This window comes from Anopheles marshallii, chromosome 3 (assembly GCF_943734725.1).
Source record: "Anopheles marshallii chromosome 3, idAnoMarsDA_429_01, whole genome shotgun sequence".
Classification (NCBI taxonomy): Eukaryota; Metazoa; Arthropoda; class Insecta; order Diptera; family Culicidae; genus Anopheles; species Anopheles marshallii.
This window is the reverse complement of record NC_071327.1, coordinates 83,594,648-83,613,560: the sequence shown is the minus strand read 5'-3', so window position 1 is coordinate 83,613,560 and position 18,913 is coordinate 83,594,648. Positions and strand designations below refer to the sequence as shown.

The 18,913-nt window shown below is 46.2% G+C and overlaps 2 protein-coding genes across 2 annotated transcripts; both read right to left on the bottom strand.

Moving 5' to 3' along the window:
• Positions 1 to 11,682: 11,682 nt before the first annotated feature.
• Positions 11,683 to 12,699, bottom strand: LOC128716259 (leucine-rich repeat-containing protein 59). The gene is made up of 3 exons (XM_053811180.1): positions 12,586 to 12,699; positions 12,429 to 12,488; positions 11,683 to 12,366 (listed from the first exon to the last, which is right to left on the bottom strand). The coding sequence occupies exons 1-3, from the start codon at positions 12,697 to 12,699 to the stop codon at positions 11,683 to 11,685; spliced, it is 858 nt and encodes a 285-aa protein (XP_053667155.1).
• Positions 12,700 to 13,285: 586 nt separating this feature from the next.
• On the bottom strand, positions 13,286 to 18,089 carry LOC128716258 (adenylyl cyclase X E). The gene is made up of 11 exons (XM_053811179.1): positions 17,946 to 18,089; positions 17,738 to 17,878; positions 16,650 to 17,174; positions 16,457 to 16,581; positions 16,346 to 16,381; positions 15,855 to 16,286; positions 15,635 to 15,788; positions 15,390 to 15,583; positions 14,650 to 15,316; positions 14,316 to 14,584; positions 13,286 to 14,243 (listed from the first exon to the last, which is right to left on the bottom strand). The coding sequence occupies exons 1-11, from the start codon at positions 18,087 to 18,089 to the stop codon at positions 13,286 to 13,288; spliced, it is 3,645 nt and encodes a 1,214-aa protein (XP_053667154.1).
• Positions 18,090 to 18,913: the final 824 nt, after the last annotated feature.

Genomic DNA, 18,913 nt, shown 5'->3' with positions numbered 1-18,913 from the left:
GCACTTTCACAGCCGGGTGCAGGAAGGGGTCATAGTTATGGTGTAATTGGAAAGTAAGCAATAATTGGATGTTGCCGCGTTCGATCGGATGCTGAGCGCGCCACATCAATTGGACAAAATTATGCCAACCGTCGGCAACCGCTAAGGCGGGTGTAGAATGATTACTGATCAATTTAAGTACGATCGCGCGCAAGTAGGGGAAGAAAAATTGAGCACAAAGAAGCGAGGTTAGATATCTAATTCCCAAAACAAACACAAGAAACCGTCGTGGAGGCTCGTCTTTTGCTTGATATGGCCTTGTCCCACCCGAAACAACCCATCAAACTTCACGCGGGCTCCAATTGCTGGTCGCTGATAGCGTGATGAATATTTATACCCCTTGTTACGGCGGCACGCAGCGATACAATCACGGCCAAATCGATTTGGCCTAACAAAGTTTGGAAATCGTTTCGGCGAAGCATTTCTTTTCGATAGCGACCGACATTCTGACGATGTAGTCTGTAACGAACAAAATGCACTGCAGCTAGGTGCAGTACAATGAATCGTACTTGCGTAAATATTCTGGGTTCTACGCAAATGCACGACAACGAATCATTTGTTACTATTTTTAAACAAGGGACACACCTTCACAATTTTTCATTTCAGGTGCAAACAGATGTGGACATACATGTTCCGGTCTATTTCGTGAAGCTCTGTGGAATGTATGTAGGATTATTTTTGACTCTGGCAACAGCTTGCGAACTTCTCCTGCCATAGTACAATGACTCGAGCACTTGTGATTAGGCTAGGTAGTGGTTCAAGTGCGGTCCGGGTGGCAAGATGGTTGGTTGACACATCCCGGCGCATATCGAACACAGCCCAGATAAGCATTCAGTGACGACGTTCGCAACAAAATTCGTCAATCATGTTCGATGGGGTTTTTCTTTTTTTGCGTCCGGACCTTGAAATGGTTTTCCGTGCCGCCAGGGCCGCCATTGACGTCAGCACCAGCCCGAATCGCCCAAACCAGGATGGACGACACCCCGGACTCGGCCAGTTTGGCAGAGGAGGAATGGTTTTGTTGTAATTGTTGATTGTCAAAATGGTTCTATTTTTAATGCTACTTAACCAGCGGATGGGTAAGGAAGCAGTCCTACCCACAGAAGGTGAATGAAAGTGAAAACGAACACAAACCCCGGATGGAAATTTTTCACGCTTGGTGTTTTTTAGGAGAATACGTTTCGGGAACCGGCATAGTAGTTATCGATCTGGAAGCCTAAATCGAATGTTAAAGGTTCAATCGGCTGTCGTGTTGGAGGTCAGAGCTTTGGTGCGATCGCGTGCAGCTGATAAGCCACGGTTTGTTGAACAACGTACCGACCCAGGCGGTCACAAACATTGGGACGGTAATCGATAATGGTCGTCTCACTGCTCGTGGAATCGGCAAAATAATGCGGCCTCTACAAAAACACTCTGACTGTTTGTAGTGGCAATATGTGTGAAGGAAAATATTTTGCTGTCTCTGCACCCAGTTACATTTCTTATCGCTCGACGAGGGCGCACTAGAGCTCCAATCCACAGAGATGAAGGCACAGGCATCGCGAATAGGTGCGCAACTTCAGACCAACTTGCTGAGGGACCTAGAATCCAATTACTATAGCGTCCCGATACCGATTTTCCCGAAAGCTTGCGGTTGTCAATCTAGTTCACTAGCGAATTCCTGATAGCACCGTATCTTATCTTTTGCTGGTCTGAATATGCAATTCTGTCCGTCCGGACACACAAAGATGACAAGCTTCACTAACGGTCGGATACTTAGCGTGTTGTCTTCGTACATTGTTATCATGTTTTTGGCCGTACGTGAAAAGATTGCATTGATTTGCAGTGGTTTTTTTTTAATCGACACTATCTATACTTCCGGTTGGCTGTATTCAAGTGGGACAGATTTTTTGTTGCCAATCACTCGCCACTCAGCTGACTGATCAAACCCGAGCCACACTCCCAAGCTTATCGGTTCTCCTAGCAACGTGGCAGTTATGGACACACTTCACAGTTCAACAGTTCATTTTGCACGATGTAGTTTTGAAAACATCGCTTCACCACCCAAAACTGACCAACATACTTCCGGGAGCTGTAACTGGTGTGGCATACCGATCACGTTGCGACTTTACTTTAATCAACCATTCTCGGCTGGGACAAGCGCCACCTGCTATTTATTTTCGTTTGTATTCTGCGGACTTTGGAAAGCGGCACAATAGCCGCCCATGGTCTACGGCGAATTGTTGATTACTTTTTTAATCTTATGTGTTTTGCAAACACGAGTGTGGGAGCTTGTTGATTTTTACGCTTTACGTCCACTGTAAATCGACACAAGTTGTGAAAGCTTGCGACACCAGCGCTTGTTCCCTTTTTATTTTTAAGCGGTCATTTAGACATTCTGTTTTGCTGTAAATGTCAAACAAGTTGCTTATTTTGCACATATAACGAAGCAAAAACACAAAATGCCCATGGAATGTTTGACGTTAGACATTCGTTCATAGAACGGAGCTTCATTGAATAGGGCAGTATTTACGAGTGGCTCCGTCCGTCCGGTAGTAATAGACGAATGATGATCGTTATGCATTTTTCCTTGGTTTTCTAAAAAAAAGGAAACATAAACTAACGATACGGCCAATGTGACATGCTTCTCTTCCACATCGATCTAACAGTGCTCAGGCTTGTTCGAATGCTTGACTACGTAGCACAACCGCACATTAGATAACTCATTCTCCGGAAGGTCATCCGATTCGTGGACAACGTTTAGATGATCATTGTTAAGCTCCAAATTATTATTATTATTTGTCGATTTAAGCCAGGCTTGATAAGCAGCCACGTGATCTACTCAAATCCAGCAGGGTGTCTGATGCAATACTCGGCATATCCGACAAAACCCCGTGCAGTTATGTGTTGGGAAATCACTGGAACGCTGCAACACGCGCAAGAAACACGATTCCGACACCGCACCAGTCCAATGCCCGATTGCCAGACCTACGATGGCGCTGCGGTCCTCCAGTAAATAAGCATAGCGCGCACAAATTTTCCACCGATGTCGAAACCTAAAACAATCGTGGAACGCTCGCATCACCCGGTTAGCACATGGGAGAGCCTTATAACGGCCAAAAACCTAAATGTATTTTGCCCAACGTAGCAAAAATTATCAACCATACCGGGAAAGCTTGATACTCCGAGGGTTCACCAAAGCCAAATGTGTGCTGACGGAATTAAACTTTCAGACGCGTGGAGAGTTAGTCCACGATGTAGGGAAGAGCCACGCATAAGGACACCAGAACCGTTGATTTCTGAGAAACTGGTTATAACAGGCAAACCCGCTCTCGAAGTCTGTTTCCCGCAGGCATCGACCGACGATGTTCTACCCTTTCTGCAGAAGAGCCTCTTGGTAAACACAGATGGCGACCAGATGCGGCAACAAGTTTCGCAACCCGCACTGGGCTGTGCTGGGATGGAGAAAATAGGCCGAGAATCAGTGGGTCTGCACAATCGGCCAGAAGACGGTTTCTGTGCCAAGGCCGACCGGAACATCATGGGTAGAATGGGTAGAATGGGAAGCATACGAAAAAGGCTCTCTTGCCGGACGTTAAAATTGTCGAGCATGGTGTAAATGGTGTCGGCATTTCACATACAGTACGTTTCGCACCTTCATTCTACGCCTTAAAGGTTTCTTTTACATTATTCCGACAATTAGCATATCACTCGGAAGGATTTTCTGTGGAACGTATTAATTCTCATCCATCCAAACGGCTTCATTCACCGATCAATTATGTTGTTATTTGGAGTGTGGAGAATCATTACAACCAACGTTATCAGCTATCCGCAGTCATAATTGTAATAACGCGCAATGTACCCAAAATTCTACCTAATTTGTTACTTGATAACGGTCTGCAAGCGACACCTTCTCGTGAACAATCAGATAAGGTCCCTAAGTCTTATTAGGGACCGTCCACTATACGGCGTAGTATGGGAGAGATGTTACGGCAACCTTCTAGGGGTTGATTGGTTGGAAGCTTCATTTGCTAGTTACCAAATCCGGAGCTCGATGGTTTGTCCAACATCGGCTTGTATTAAAGGCATTAGGCTGTGTGCTGTGGTGGTATGTAACCTGATGCGTCAGTATAATTGAGCACATATTTCCTGTGCAGGAACAAAACGCAATGAGACGGAACGTGCACCGTCGTGCAAACAAAACTGCACAACCGGATTTAGAAGCGAAAACCGTCGGTGCGAGCACAGGCACGGTGGAGCAGACGGGAAAGTGATGAAGAATATTAGATTTCAAAGCCACGTGCTTCGTTGCTAATGCGTCGTCGTGGAGCACTAATGCCTTTCCGCTGGTACGTCCACTCCAACAAGCTTCACACCACTCCACTAGACCGATGAAAGTTCTAACCAAAGTGCTGACTATTGCCACCATCACAAGAACACTTAGCTTTCACCAATAAAACGCACTCGCGCTTCCTATAATCCTTCCACTCAGAACAAACACACATCCCCCAAAGCGAAATAAACTTAATTCTTAATTGTTGATGCTGCCCTCAGCTTTCAATCAAAGGCTGCTGTTGCGAGCAGTGCGCCGCCTACCGGGATTTGGAGGTGAAATTGGTGCCGCTTTTCACTTGGTGCTGCTGTGACCCACTTCTAACGAGACTGCTTCGATCGGCAGCTGACAAGCGATAACTGAAAGCCTTAACTGATGCCGATGCCGTGCTAGACTGTCGCGCTTCGAATACTGTTACTACTTATTACTACTACCAATACTGCACTACTCGCCACCCCAAATGGTATACGTGTGGTTTTGCGCTCTTCCTATCGCTGTAGCGAGCGTTTGCTGACACGCCAACACATTTCAAAGCGCTTTTCGCTACTCGATGCCTCTCTCGCTCTCGCTATTTCATTGATCGATACCACCAACACACACACACACACACACACCAACAGTCCTTTTGGCTATTGTGCGGCGAATGGTTTTGCTACTCTAACGAGTAGTTTTTGGCGCACTCGAAGGGCTGCTTACCGCGTGGTGTCTTCCGAATGATGCAACACGATTAGTTTGAGCTAATTTCAGAGCGTCTACTATTACTATGTACGATTTTAGGCAGACGGTTTTCTGTAGTGCTGTAATGCTTTGCATCGAACCAACCCGGAGCAGTAGCATTTATATGACGACGCGATCAAAATATGTTCGCGTATACGTTATCTTGAGCAAACGCCACAACGACCACCTCGCTGCGGTAAGGTCGAAGCCTTGTTTCTATCAAAAGACCTAGACCTTATCGTATGTCTTATCGCCATCTCCACGCAATCAGCGATGACTTGAGACATTAGGTGCACATTTTGCTTCACACTTTATCCGCTCCGTTCTCCACAACGTTGTGCAACGTCATCGACATTACGTAGGACAGCCGGGAATGGTGTGTCGTCATCTAATTCCAAAATAAAGTGCAGCCCACGCTGATTGGCTACGTGCTATTGATTGGCAGCAAAAGAGCAAGGGCAACAGCGTGAGCTCAAAATCAACATTTCAGCGCGTCCTGTATGCGTGTGCGATTTGTTTGCTCTTGAGTAATCCCCGCTATTGAAAGGGGGAACTATCCCACTATTGACGGGGAGGGGGGAGAACTGAAGATTACGGACCGCAGACAAGTCGCTAAACAAATAAGCCGATTCTTCCACTTTGCAATGCAAAATATTAACTATCGATTCTAAGCAGTCGGGGCACGCTAATAAGGCACCGGAGGGGACACATGCATCATTGGGATATGCAGTCGCCTCGTGAACTCCAAACGACGTCGTCTAAAAAAAACATAACTGAGAAAGGAGTGCACACAGTTGGCTGTTACTGTCCACTGCACTATCCCACTGTGTAATGCTAACGATGTTGGATGTCGTTTTCGATCGACGGCTAGTTGCTATGGCGACAGGATAGCCGATGGTGCGATTTCTGGCGCGAAATGGTGCTGTCGCCGTCCGCGTGACCAGATCGATATGGGATGCAGATGGGTTGTTTGGGCACGAAGTCACGGCGCTCGTTAAATACAGTTTAGCTCACCGAACCGGACGGAATGGTTAACTTGGCGCGAAATCACTGAGGCACACAATGAATAAAATGGGAGAAAGGTCACGCCTAGGAAGTAGAGCGCACCCGTTCCTTTGTAATGGACGGAAGGCCTTTACCATTGCGAGCAGATGGTTTGCTTAACAATCGTTTTAATGCAATACAATGAATTGTTTTTTGTTACCGTTTTGTGAGATAAAAATCTTTCCTTCCTCGTTTAAAAACTACGGAGGCATGGGAAAATGGGTGTGATGGGTGGCAAAGTGTTTGTTTCCATTTGTCACGAGACGAACATAAAACGCTGTGCAAACAATGCAAAGCAGTTGTCACCAAGACATTATTATTCGCTGCTGGTACACGTTTTACACAAACGCATTTCTGTTGCCTATTGATCAACCCCCAGCGATGGGGCCCGTCCTCTGCTGTGCTATGGCCGATAATTGATTCCACAAATTTGAACGCCTCGTGCAGCTGGAGCCGTCAACAATCTGTCCTATTGTAAGACGAACTCCGGCACGTTGGAAACTGTAACCTCCCAACGGGCATCCCCAAAGGGATAAACCTTCTTCATCACCTCCATCGCCTGCTCGATGTAAAACATTCCAGAGTTTCACTTGCTTACCTCACTGCGATCTTGTTGAGTCGAAGATAAACAGACCGCCGCTCTCAGCCGCTCAAACAGACGAAGGCACAGAAAGATCGATTGCTGTGGTTCGTTCGTGTTCCTATTCCTCTAACGGTCTGATCGCACCTCGACTGAAGACAGGTTTTTAACGTGACCGAGTTAGTGTTTTATACACTCACAAAAAATCGCACACAAACCTTGAACCTCAGCAATAGCAGAAATCACGAATCTCTTTCACTGCGGCCGAAAGAAGTGGAGTTCCTTTCCTTTCACTTGAACTGACGCGGTGCGAAACTCCCGGCCCGGTGCCGCGCCGAACGATGAATGTGAACTTCATGCAGTGAGAACAGAACATTCTACCCCAAGAATGAGAGAACCCTGAAATTTTCTTTTTTTTTTCCTTTGGGAATTGGTTACTGCGATCATAGCAAGCATAGAATATTGGGTACAGGTATTGCTGACTACTCTCCATGGCTAGACATCCACCCCTAGACCGAAATGCGTGCTCTTCGTATGCTCCGTTCCAAGGAAAATCGCGAGCAAAAGCGTATTAGAAACTGCATGTTTCTCTCTGTCCTGCTCGTGCTCTCTTTCCCCACATATGTACTACCAACATTTTAACGGACTAGCGCTCTCTTGCTATTCAGGGTCCTCTATTCTACTCTACAGTGTAGTTTTCCTGCTCTTTTGAACCGAGTTATGATGTTGAGCATGCTGCATTTTCTTCGCCAACACTGAATCATCATTGCATCAGGCTAATTTACCGCCGTTTGTACCGAATACCTTGCAAACGTCGGTCATTCAACGAAAGGGAAACCTCCCTTTGAAAGTTGCCAAGAATTGGGGATGATTTGTCAGCACAAATGAGTGCATGGTAACGATAAACCGATAATTTAAAGATCGTTGTTCGTATTAAGCCCGAATAAAGAGTGAATTTTTAAACGCACTCATCATCCCCATCCCCTACAGTTGTTTAAACAAGAAGAGATGCGTTTTTCGATGCGATTGCAGCGCGCGAGGTCGAGCCAAAAATAAATCACTCGCGTAGCAGCGTACAAGCAAACCCAAAACTCGGTCACTTTCGGATGTACAACGTGCGGTATCTTTTTGGCAATGGGGAAACAGTACAAAACACACTACTGTCACAGGAGGAATCTGCTCCGATCGAGCATAACCATTAGCCGACGCACGTGCGTTTACGGCTGGTGCGAGGAATGTTCCGACTGGTTCGTCGCAAGACATAAATCCGACGAAGCAGGCAAGGAAATGAGGGCGATGGATGGGCTCGAGCGTGCTGGCAAGCGTGGCAAAGATCATTCTAAATGTAGATCCATCGTATAGATCGCAGCTGTGTGTACCCTTGGAACAAGCTGCACCCATTTCACCCCGAAAACGGAGCGCTGATAATTTCACGTCTCTACGCGTCGGTAAGTGAAACTGTACATTTACTACCAACGGCGCGATGATTCATGATTCATAGCCAGCGAGCCATGCCAGCTTTCCGGCGGTACCCCAAAATGCTTTCAGTTTCGCATTTCCTCTGTGGTTTGTTTTGCCGCTCTGTTCTTGCTGGTGATTGCAGAAGTTGCGGCTACAGTAAGAAAACATCATGCAGAAGGCACACGCAAGCTTCATCGGCGTAACGCGAATCAAATGATAGCAGTGTGTTCAACTGAAACGAACGCTGCAAAGAAGTTCCGATCCCGATTGAGTAGCGGTTTTCACCATCTTCAAACATGCCAGCTTCCCGGCAAGATTTGGTGGAAAATTGGCTACATTCCATTTCGTAACTGATTCATTCCGATAACGGTTTCCAAACTTTTAGCAATATCCACACAATGTGGTGCCGTTCTGCATTGCCATTGCCCATCATCCTGAGCAGCGAAATAGACGGGAATTTGTATTGATCGACAGCAATCTTCACGCTATCGTGTCTCGATATGTACTAACTGTTAGTTCTCGTATCATAGTGAACTAAGATGTTGAACGAAATATGTTGCAATCAAACGACGTCATGGTACACTAGTTGGCTTTTCATCCAGAACGACCATCGACCATCGAGCTCCAATTGAAAAGTGCTCACGTAGTTCCGACGAAAAGTGCGCGTGTGACGCAGTCTAGGGATTGCTTTGTTTCCTTTTCCTCCTTCCGTCATCGTTTCCACGCACCTCCTGTTCGATTGCGTCATACCGTGTCCAGTACATACGTCCGTAGGGCGGCTTCTGGCATAGGACATAAACGCGTCTGGGGAAATTCACCACCCACGCGACTTTCCTGTGTTGGATGGTGATCCGCGGAGGGCGAAACAACGAACATAGGCTCCATTCGGACTGTACACACTCTACTTAGTATCGACCCGTTTGGTGGATTCGGTGTTTGGTGTTATGCTCCCAGCACAATGCGTCCCAAACGAAACGATACTTGCAGGCGGCATCGAACGATTGAAAGAAGTTCATTTCCACGATCCGACTTTTCGCGTAACCGCGGCGGCTTCAATGAAATGGAAGCCTTAAAAATTATATCCCTTGAACCCGTAGCAACCGTGTTTGGTTAAGGAGGCTGGAGAATGGTTTGATCGTGCTAATAATCACACACCATGGTGGGCGACACGCATTAGGCAAAATTTACACCTGGCTATGGGCGAGGCAGAAGATCTTCCGAAAGAACATGCAAACAACCGGGATCCAGTAGGCATAGAAACTATTTTTATCATCGGTGCGTGTAGCCGGCCGGACGTAGCACACCATTACATCAAGTTGTAATTTAGACACAGGAAGCAAGTTCCGGCATAATTCCAGAAATTCCCTCGTTTCAAGGTAATCGATGATAACGAAGCATGCTTGATAAGCTAGCGAGTGTGTAAAGTTCCATTCAAAAGTAGCCAAGAACAGAAGATGTTTGCACCGCATGTTTTACGCATTTTCTTCCCTTTTTTCTACTGTCTCATTTTGTCAGCACCTATTTCTCTCCTTAGAATTTTTCACTCACACTCTCACTCAAATGCCCGCTTTTCTTCTCTATCGCTCTGGTGCCGTTTATCCTTTTCTAACTTGTCTCCTCTTTCTACCGCTCGTATGGTTTGCCTGTCTTTTCTACAAAACCGGTACCGGCAGACAACCACGTGGCGAGTGCACACACACACGTACGCAGAGGTAGGTAACCGGTACTTTATGATCTCAGCTTTTGCATGTCCCGAAACGCCCTTATCGTCTCGAATCGCTATTAGCTATGCACACTTCAGATGATGTTCTTTGGGCTTTGGGCTTTTTTTTGGGAAAAGGTTACTGCTCTTACCTGTATCGAATGTTGGTCGAGGTAAGTGATGCGCCTTCCGTTAGATAGAAACACTCGCACGGAAACTCTGAATACATCAATTTGCTCGAGTTTCTTGCACCGTTTTACACTGCCAACTAGCCAAAGGCACACGCTTGCGTTTCACCACAGCACTGTAGCGCTAGGTCAGAATGTTTACACCCAGATGCCGCAAAGATTTTGTACGGTATTTTCACACGCGTTGAACAAGTTGGTCGGCAAGATGCCGAAAAAAAGGCTACAGGTACTACCCGACATACGCTTTGTGCGAGAGAGATAGAGAGATTTCGAAAAAACCGATGTTCGAAAATGACAGCTCCTTGCCGTTTTATTTTATTTTTTGTCGTGATGGCCCCCAATCCATATGAGTAGGTAATGTTTTATTAAAATTTTTTGAACGTTTTGGAAATTTGCAATATTGTGAATTTCGTGTGTACAATAAACACGCGCCTCTAAAAGAATGCAACTTTTGTAACTTGGGTATCGAACATCGGTTTCGAAAGATGGAGGACGGTGAAAACGCAGCCGTCAAATAGTTGAATTTTGTCATACCCTTTTATTTATTTACCCGCAAATCCAATTTGTACGTTACACAGTAAAGTTGATTTGTCGGTGGTACGTACTGAAGGAACATTATTCAAAATGACCAAGTTCATAGAATCTGTGAAGCGATACAAATATTTGTACACAGTTGGGGAAGACATTGGTGATGAAGAAATGCAAAACTGTTGGAAGAAGGCGTCCAAAGAAACCAGAAAGAGTGGTAAATTGTGGTTGTTTTGGGACTGAATGCAGCCGCCAATTTACTTCATTTTCTATCTTCTTGGTACAGTGGCTGACTACCAGCAAACTTTTTTGAAGCGACTCGAAGCATACGCAAGGTTTTTAGAAAATAACAATCCTAGCGATATGGATCGAACTAAGATGCAAGAAATGGAATTTGTGCGGAACAATCTACCAGAACTGTTGGAGCGTATGCGGCGAATATGTGGCGGATATGTTTTGGGTGCTGAAAACACTCTTCGGATCACTGCAAATAGTGACGAAGCTATCAGCGAGACGACCAAGAGGGAAATTTTAGAAACGATGACAAATCAGGACTTTCCGCAAACGCCAGTACCTCCAGTACCACCGAAACGGCTCCGTAGAAACGCTGTGGATGACAAGCAGTACGCATATACAATATGTGCTGTTGATGAACACTGTCAAACGCCGCAGGACTCATGTTTGCTAAATAAAGCAAACAACTTTAATCTGCGAACAGAGCGGTGCAATTCCGATGTAGGTTCGGATAATTTGCAGCCCAATTTAAAAATGTTTGGTTTGTTTGTGGCCACAACATTGAACCAGTTGCCGGTAACGAAACAAATCATCGCCAGGGGGAAAATTTTTGACATATTGCAAAACGCCGAACTAGAGAACTAGTTTGTTTAATATTAATTTTGTTATATTCTTTTTTGTGCCATTTTGGCCTATACCTCCCCCCCCCCCCACATTTGATTATCATTATATGCTTTGGACAACCGCGTCTACGCTTTATAATACAACATGTTTTCATCATATTAGACACATCAACTATTTAATAACGAGCAGCCGTTCATGGAGAATGCTTACTGTTTATTTTTAATGCACAATATTTAGAAGGACACCGGTGATGTTACTTAATATACTCTTCGAGAATGGTTTCAGGAGCGTGCCGGGGCAGCATATCGTAATATTTCGCGCACAGCAAAAACGAAACCGCCAGTACCACCAACATACCCAGCCAAAATAGGAATGAATGTCGAAAACCTGACGTCATGGTTTCGCCATCATCCGCTCGATTAGCTTTCTTTCCTGATTTAGGCTTAGATTTCGGATCATCACCGCTGCTGGCGTCACCATGGGGAATTTGCCGACGTCTACGTTTGGATTTTTCAGACTTTTGTTCGTCGGTCGGCTTCTCCTCTTCGGTAGTAATTTTCATGTCCTCTTTCAACTGCTCCTCCTGCAAGTGCTGCTTCGTTCCGCGCAGTTTTCGCTCCTTGGCACGATCTTCCACGACACGACGTTCGATCAGCTTCATAAATTCCACGGCACGCGTCGCTGCCGCTAGGCAATCGTTGGTGTCGCTGCATGATCCGATGAACTTTTTAAAGACGGGGTTTAGTGGATTTTCCTTCAGATCGAGATACTTGAGATTCCGCAGGCGACCGAGCGTAAGCGGTAGCTTTGTAATTTGGTTCTTGTACAAATCTAAACGCCGTAAGTTGGTCAGCAGACCGAAATCATCACAGATCGACGTAATGCGATTCTTCGACAGATCTATCTGAGTCAGTTGTGTGAGGTCGGTAAAATTACTCTACAATACAGAGTGGCACATTTAGGTAGGTTAGGTTGCCAACATAGTTTGGCTTTACTTGCCTCGATGATAGAGATGCGATTGCTGGATAGATCCAAAACAGTAGCACGTCGGAGTGGTTTCTAGAATCGACGTGAAGAATAAGCCGGTGCAGCGAATCAGTTCGATAAAGATGTAGAAGCAGGTTTACTATCTCTTGTTTACTCTAGCGATACTTACGATTTCTTGCACCGGTACTTTGGAAATGTTCATCAAGCTTAGATCCAGCACGTTATCCACCAGTCGATCACGCACGTTAATCTTTTCTTCGTTTTCATGTTGTTGCATTGCCATTCCTGTGCTACCAATGGAAAGGATGTCGCTCGGATGGATAAAAAACTGCTCACTTCCTTATGCTATGGTGCGGTCACAAACAACTTCCGCGAGCCTAAACTGCCGAAACCCGAATCGATCGTGTGTAAATTATTTCACCAAACGGAATGTATTCAAACGTTTGTTCTTCGCAATCGTGTTTAGGCTACAAACAATTTTGATAATATTTTTATTCAATTCAAGTTGACATGGGAAGCTGCGTTGGCATTTCTGTTGGATGCAAGATAACGTGCGTATATAATGGCGCATTGAATGATTCAGTCCAGATTTTCCACTGGCGCGAATTTGTTCAACAGCGGGCTGTTTGCTTTTGTTAACTTATTTGTTTCACCTTTTGTACATGTCGATGGTTTACCAGACATGTTTAAGTTAATGCCACTTATTACACTTAGCATACAATGCGGTATTTTATTGTGGTGCAAATGGAATGATGTATTTTTTAAATTTATCATCAATATGATGCCTGATGCCCGGATTGGCAACTTGTAACAATTGGTATGATATGCTTCACAACAAGTAGAACATGTATGTTGATAAATAGCTTAAACTAAAGCTTCGTCGTTATATATTCGGTGGGCACAGTTCCATTGCTTGTCGCACACGACTTTTTGAGAAACTTCAAATCGTTACTTATCTTTAGAAAATATGTAGGAATTTTTCCACGACCCTTGACGAATATCTCGCCCCGATAGTCGCACTGATAGCCGTAGCTTTGGAGCACTTCCGCGCTTTCCTTCGTTACTTGAATACGACCTGGACGCCCGGTGGAATCCATGCGCGATGCCATGTTAACCGCATTTCCCCAGATATCATACAGAGGTTTGCTGGAGCCTACGACACCAGCCATCACCTTGCCATGAGATATGCCGACCCGCAGCAATCCCGGGCTGGTTTGTTTGAAATTTTCATTACTAAAGTCTCGCAACACCCGCATCAGCTCGAGCGCAAACTCGGCCATGACGATCGTGACGTTGTTGCTCTGCCGACTAGAATTGCTGGAATTGCTTCTAGTGCTCGTGCTAGCCTTGTGGGTCACCTCCAGTGAGGTGCGAGGATTAAGACTACGCCTTCCGTTGGTCATTAGAGAGGTACGTGTCATGCCCGACACAGAACGGTAGCCACTGAGAGACGAGGACGAATCACACCTGCCCGGATCGAGTCCACAGGCCGCCATATACGTCCATCCGGCGACCTTGATTTTCTCCACCTTCAAGTACCCGTCGAAGTACTGCAGGCGTTCGTCAAAATCACAAATTATCTCGTTCAGTACCTTCAGCACACTTTTCTCATTCTCTACAGATATGTCGGTGTTCACCTCCATGTTCGTGATGGTCGCAAACATAACCGCCACATTTTCGTACTCCTCGTTGTAGAACTCATTTTTCAACTGTCGATTGATGTAGATTTCGGCCACATGCGTCGGCAAGATGTTTTCCACCAGGATCTTGTTCGTTTGCTTCGTTACTTCGGCTTCCTCCTTCTGTTTCAAGAGCTGTTGTTTCCAACTAACGAGATAGAAAGCATTTGCATAACAGTTTTGCAAAACAACCTATCGCGCATTTTCGGAAAACACTCACTTGTAATCCGTCCGTGCAATGTACTCCGACTGCCGATCGATCCAGTGAAATATGATGACAATGAACAGAATTAGCATCAGGTGGGAGACCTTTGGATCGAGGCCCGGATTCATGCTGGCGCTACTGTCGAAGTAGTTATACAGCTCATCAAAGATCGCCCAACAGTAGCAGAAGAATATCAGCAGACCCACGGCAGCTTTCAGTAGAAAGTGTATCCTGAGAAATAGAAAAGCCATCCCGATCGCTAGCGTAAGGCACTGCGTGACGGACTGGAATTGGAGATTAAGTTGAGCAGGAGTTTCCTCACAGGTTTATGGTACCCAACATCACTTACCCATGGATTTGTGCAGAAATTTTTACCCAACGACTCAAACGGTGCTCGGGTGTCATGAAACAGGTTCGTTAGATTGTCCGCATCGATCGGAGGCAGCTCGGTTGTTGTCGTTTGGTCCAGCAGATCGTAACTACACTCTATCAAATACATCAACGAACACACCACCAGTAACGCGATCGTAATCAGATAGATCACCGTGCGAATAACGTAGTTACTCATGATATTGTTGGAGAAATCGTAAAATATTCGCATCACCCTCGATTGAGGCTTTCGGACACGCAGCAAATCGTCGATCGAGTACGGCGTGTAGACGTCCCAGACCTTCTTGAACCAGGTGATGGGAATGAATGCAAGCAGCAGTGCTCCGGATAACCCATTTAGCACCCAAAAGTACATGCCCGACGCTTCGTTTAAGATCTGTATTAGCAGTATGCACACGAACACGATAAAACTCATCAGCACGCTGTACTTGAGCATTAGATCCGGCTCCCGAAGGTACGACAGTTCCCAGCGTTTGTTTTCAAAACACATAAAAAATGGGGACATGTTGTCGAGACGGTTGGTGTCTTCTTCACTGCAACGCGGCCCATTCTCCGTAGATCTCGGCGTTACCGTGTGCGAAGGCTCTTGGATGTAGGTTTTGTAAGACGAGAACAACTTGTTGAACCTGTGGGCGACAGCAATCAAAACGGATTAGGTAGGAAACACCAAACGCCAGCTGAGGGGTTCGCTGAACTGACTGAAATCTTCCAATCGGCATTCGCTCCAATTCGTAGGCCATTTCGACATTGGTCAGCTTCATGATCTCGCGAAATTGTTCCATTGAGTTTTGCATAAAATTTCTCGTCACCAAATTGCGTTCTTTTTTAATGGTTTTCCTCTTCACGCCACTCGACATGCGACTGCTGGGGCCAGGCTCTTGAACGGTAAAAAACTACCATACTAATGAGTGAGCGATCTTCGGGTCTGTTTCGCTTCCACTCACCGAACCATCGTCATAACCCGGCTGGGGAACGATCAGAAACGTCTGTATATTGTGCTTGACGAGGATAGGATCTTCCTTGGCCTGTGGTGTACCTTCTTCGAAGATGTACTCACCATCGAGCAGCTCCAAAGTTTGCATTGTAACGTGAACTTTGCTGTGGAGGAAGAATTCGGTACAGCGATTAGACTGAAGCTAAGATGAGCCCCAAGATCTCTCTCACCCTGCCTCCCCGGTTGATTCCATCTTGTTGGCAATAATAACGTCCTTCGACCAGATATCATACTGCCACTTGCACGCTCCAATTACACCGGATATGATGCTTCCGCTGTGGATACCGATGCGCATATCGATGTTCAGATCCCGCGACATACGCACATCCCGTATGTCCTTGATCATGCGCAGGCCCAAGTTGACACAGCTTTTGGCGTGATATTTGTTGCGTACCGGTACACCCGACACGCAGTAGTAACAGTCGCCCAGGAACTTGATTCGCAGCACGTTAAACTCCTTTGAAGCTTCGTCGAACTTTACAAACAGCTCGTGGAGTACGTCCACCAGGGTGCGGACGGGCAGCTGCGTTGTCATGTGCGTGTAGTTAACCACATCGGCATACAGAATCGTAACGTTGGTATGCTTCTGTACGTACAGTTTGCTGCGAATTAAGCAATTGTGAGGATGGCGAATGAATTCGATCTTTGTATCGATACCTACTTTATGGAACGCCATTGTGTGCCCGTCCGGAAGAAGCTGCAGTTGAAAAATGGAAGAAGGATATAGGACTTATTCAAGAAACGAACTGCGAACCCCCAAAGGTGATCTTACTTTTGGGTATTGATCGTCTGGTTGGCATTGTGCTGATCGTTGCGCATCTTTTCTATCATCGCACGAATGTCCTTCTCCATTAGTTCGGCCGTATGTTCCGGAAGGATGCTCAGCAGTAGCTCTTTCTGTAATGAAGCGAAAGCGCATCAGTTCACTGTTGCGAGTCATCGTGCCATACCGTGTCATGGCGCACCTCTTGGTTGCGGGCAAACTTCAATAGTAAGTTACCCTCGACCAGCTCCCGTCGATCGAGAAACGTCCGTCTAATGGCCACTTCGTTGATGAGCCGAAAGTACAACCCAAACAGATTCAGACAGATGAAGTAGATCAGCTCGGTGATCACCTTCAGGGCCGTATCGTTCTCCAGCCGATAGGTGATCAGCGTCATCACGATCAGATAGCACAGAGACGTTGCACTGCCCAGTATGATACCGTGGATGTTTTCGCTGAGCGGAAGGAATATGTAGATCGCCAGAATGGTATGGCTGGCGTAGGAAGGCCGCAGTGGTGGATTGATGAACGTGACAACCGCGTGGTACAGAGGAATCGTCAGATCGGTAATTATCATCGTAATAACAGCGATGCTGGAGGAAACGTACGGCACCCAAGGGTAAGCCTTCACGAGACCCTCCTTGAAGGCGGCAAACAGTGAAATCCATACGATTAGAATCCCGAACAGATAGCAGATCAGATCAGGATGAATAGCCGCCGTTGGATGCTACAATGATTGTACAGTGAGCGATAGTTAGTTGTAAATGTTTAATCCATCCTCGATGCGTTGACGGATGAATCGAACCGTACACCAATATAAACAGCATGATTCAGTAAATCAGCCGATGCAGGGCGCGACTAGCGGTAGCGCACCGTTCTTTATCGCGATACGATACGGACACAACATCATCAACATCGTCACCCGCGTGCGGCCGACACCGATATCGTGCGCTTCCGAAGTAAGTACCACAACAATGCACCGTGGTGCGTTATCACCATCAATTAAAATTATTGTCATCTTCGCATGAACGCTCTCTAGATAGGACGGCGGGTCGGGTTTTGTTGGGTCTTGTTTTCGACATGGAACACCGCTCCACTGGGAGGAGCATCTTTGGCCAGTGCAAAGTCAGTAGCGCCCTTCTTTTGGCGAGCGGATAATTGATGGGAGATGAATTGATCCCGCCTGACAGCAGTCCGTTGATCAGTAACTTGACCAACGGCATCTGACGAAACCTGAATGGATGAGTGACGGGGCGCCACAAAATCTCGCCATGGGCATTGTGTACTCACCGGCTTACCGGTCACGATGACGATCACATGCGAGATACTGACGAACGTTTGCAGCACCACAAATATCGACAGATAGCTTCGTTGAACCCGTTCCATATATTTAAGGTAGAAGGTCTCCAATCCCAGATTGACACATTCGCGCTGTAATGTGCGTGATAAGGGGAAGGCGATTGAGAGTCTACCGAGCAGCAGGGTCCTACATGCTTACCCTCAGAAATCCCAGTTCCCACTTCTTGAGTGCAATATAATCGCCCTCGGTATCGTGGGATTGATCGGCGTTGCTATCCGTGCGACAGATGTCACATTCTTCCGGTGCATAAACGCCCGTTTCGGGATTCACCTCACCCATCATCGTGTTGTGTTGAAAGGCACACGACGTCCACTCAATCCACTACGGTCCTTAAACACTTTTGCTTGTTGATCTTCCCTATTACATCTCTTCAACGGAGTTTGCACTACGACCACACACAGGCTTCCGCGACCACTGAACCGATATTGTACCTTGTTTGTACCGATATTTCTCGTTCTTCAAATATTTAATCCTGCGTTCGGAACCCTTTTCCAACCCATGTGAATTGTAGCTTGGCATGCAAAATCAACCGTAACGTCGCGGTCGGTTCGCCTACTCGTAGCATAAGAAAGTGCAAACGTGCGGCGCTTTCGAGCGACAATCGGAAACTAATCAATAACCGGACGATGATAAGGTGCTCCAGCCTAACAGATCCACCCGGTCGGTCCCGGTGGTTACGACACGGGCAGTAAAAGGGCATCGGAAAGGGAAATTGAAAATTACCACTTAAAAAGTAATGTACAAGACGACGCTCTCCGATAACGCTCACACCATCAGTGTAGTGTAGGTGTGGACGCACCTGTGTCGAACTGGTAGAGCGGTTTCTAACACAGAGACACACAGTCATCGGTTCTAGTTTTGTTGTACGTTTATTAACTTTCCTTCCCAAATCGTTATCTTCTCGGCACGCTTAAGATGATGGGCAGTATATAGTATGATGTGTAGAGGATAGAAAAACCTTAGATCTCGAAGACCAGGAAGCGGAAATGCGGAGAGCCGGTGTTACGAACGTGCGGATAGGTTGGTTCAGATCAGATAGGTCAGTTAATCGAGACTCGTACTAAAAGGCAAGGAAAACACGCGTACACACATGGAGTAGAAAAGTC

Bases quoted from the DNA above. Each gene is read 5' to 3' on its own strand.
- LOC128716259 (XM_053811180.1), bottom strand. From the start codon at position 12,699: ATGGCAATGCAACAACATGAAAACGAAGAAAAGATTAACGTGCGTGAT. The intron at 12,489-12,585 runs GTAAGTATCGCT...CGTCGATTCTAG, and splicing joins AAGTACCGGTGCAAGAAATC to AAACCACTCCGACGTGCTAC. The intron at 12,367-12,428 runs GCAAGTAAAGCC...TCTGTATTGTAG, and splicing joins ATCGCATCTCTATCATCGAG to AGTAATTTTACCGACCTCAC.
- LOC128716258 (XM_053811179.1), bottom strand. From the start codon at position 18,089: ATGATGGGTGAGGTGAATCCCGAAACGGGCGTTTATGCACCGGAAGAA. The intron at 16,382-16,456 runs GTAAGATCACCT...TTTCAACTGCAG, and splicing joins CAGACGATCAATACCCAAAA to CTTCTTCCGGACGGGCACAC. The intron at 15,789-15,854 runs GTGAGAGAGATC...CTTCCTCCACAG, and splicing joins GAATCAACCGGGGAGGCAGG to CAAAGTTCACGTTACAATGC.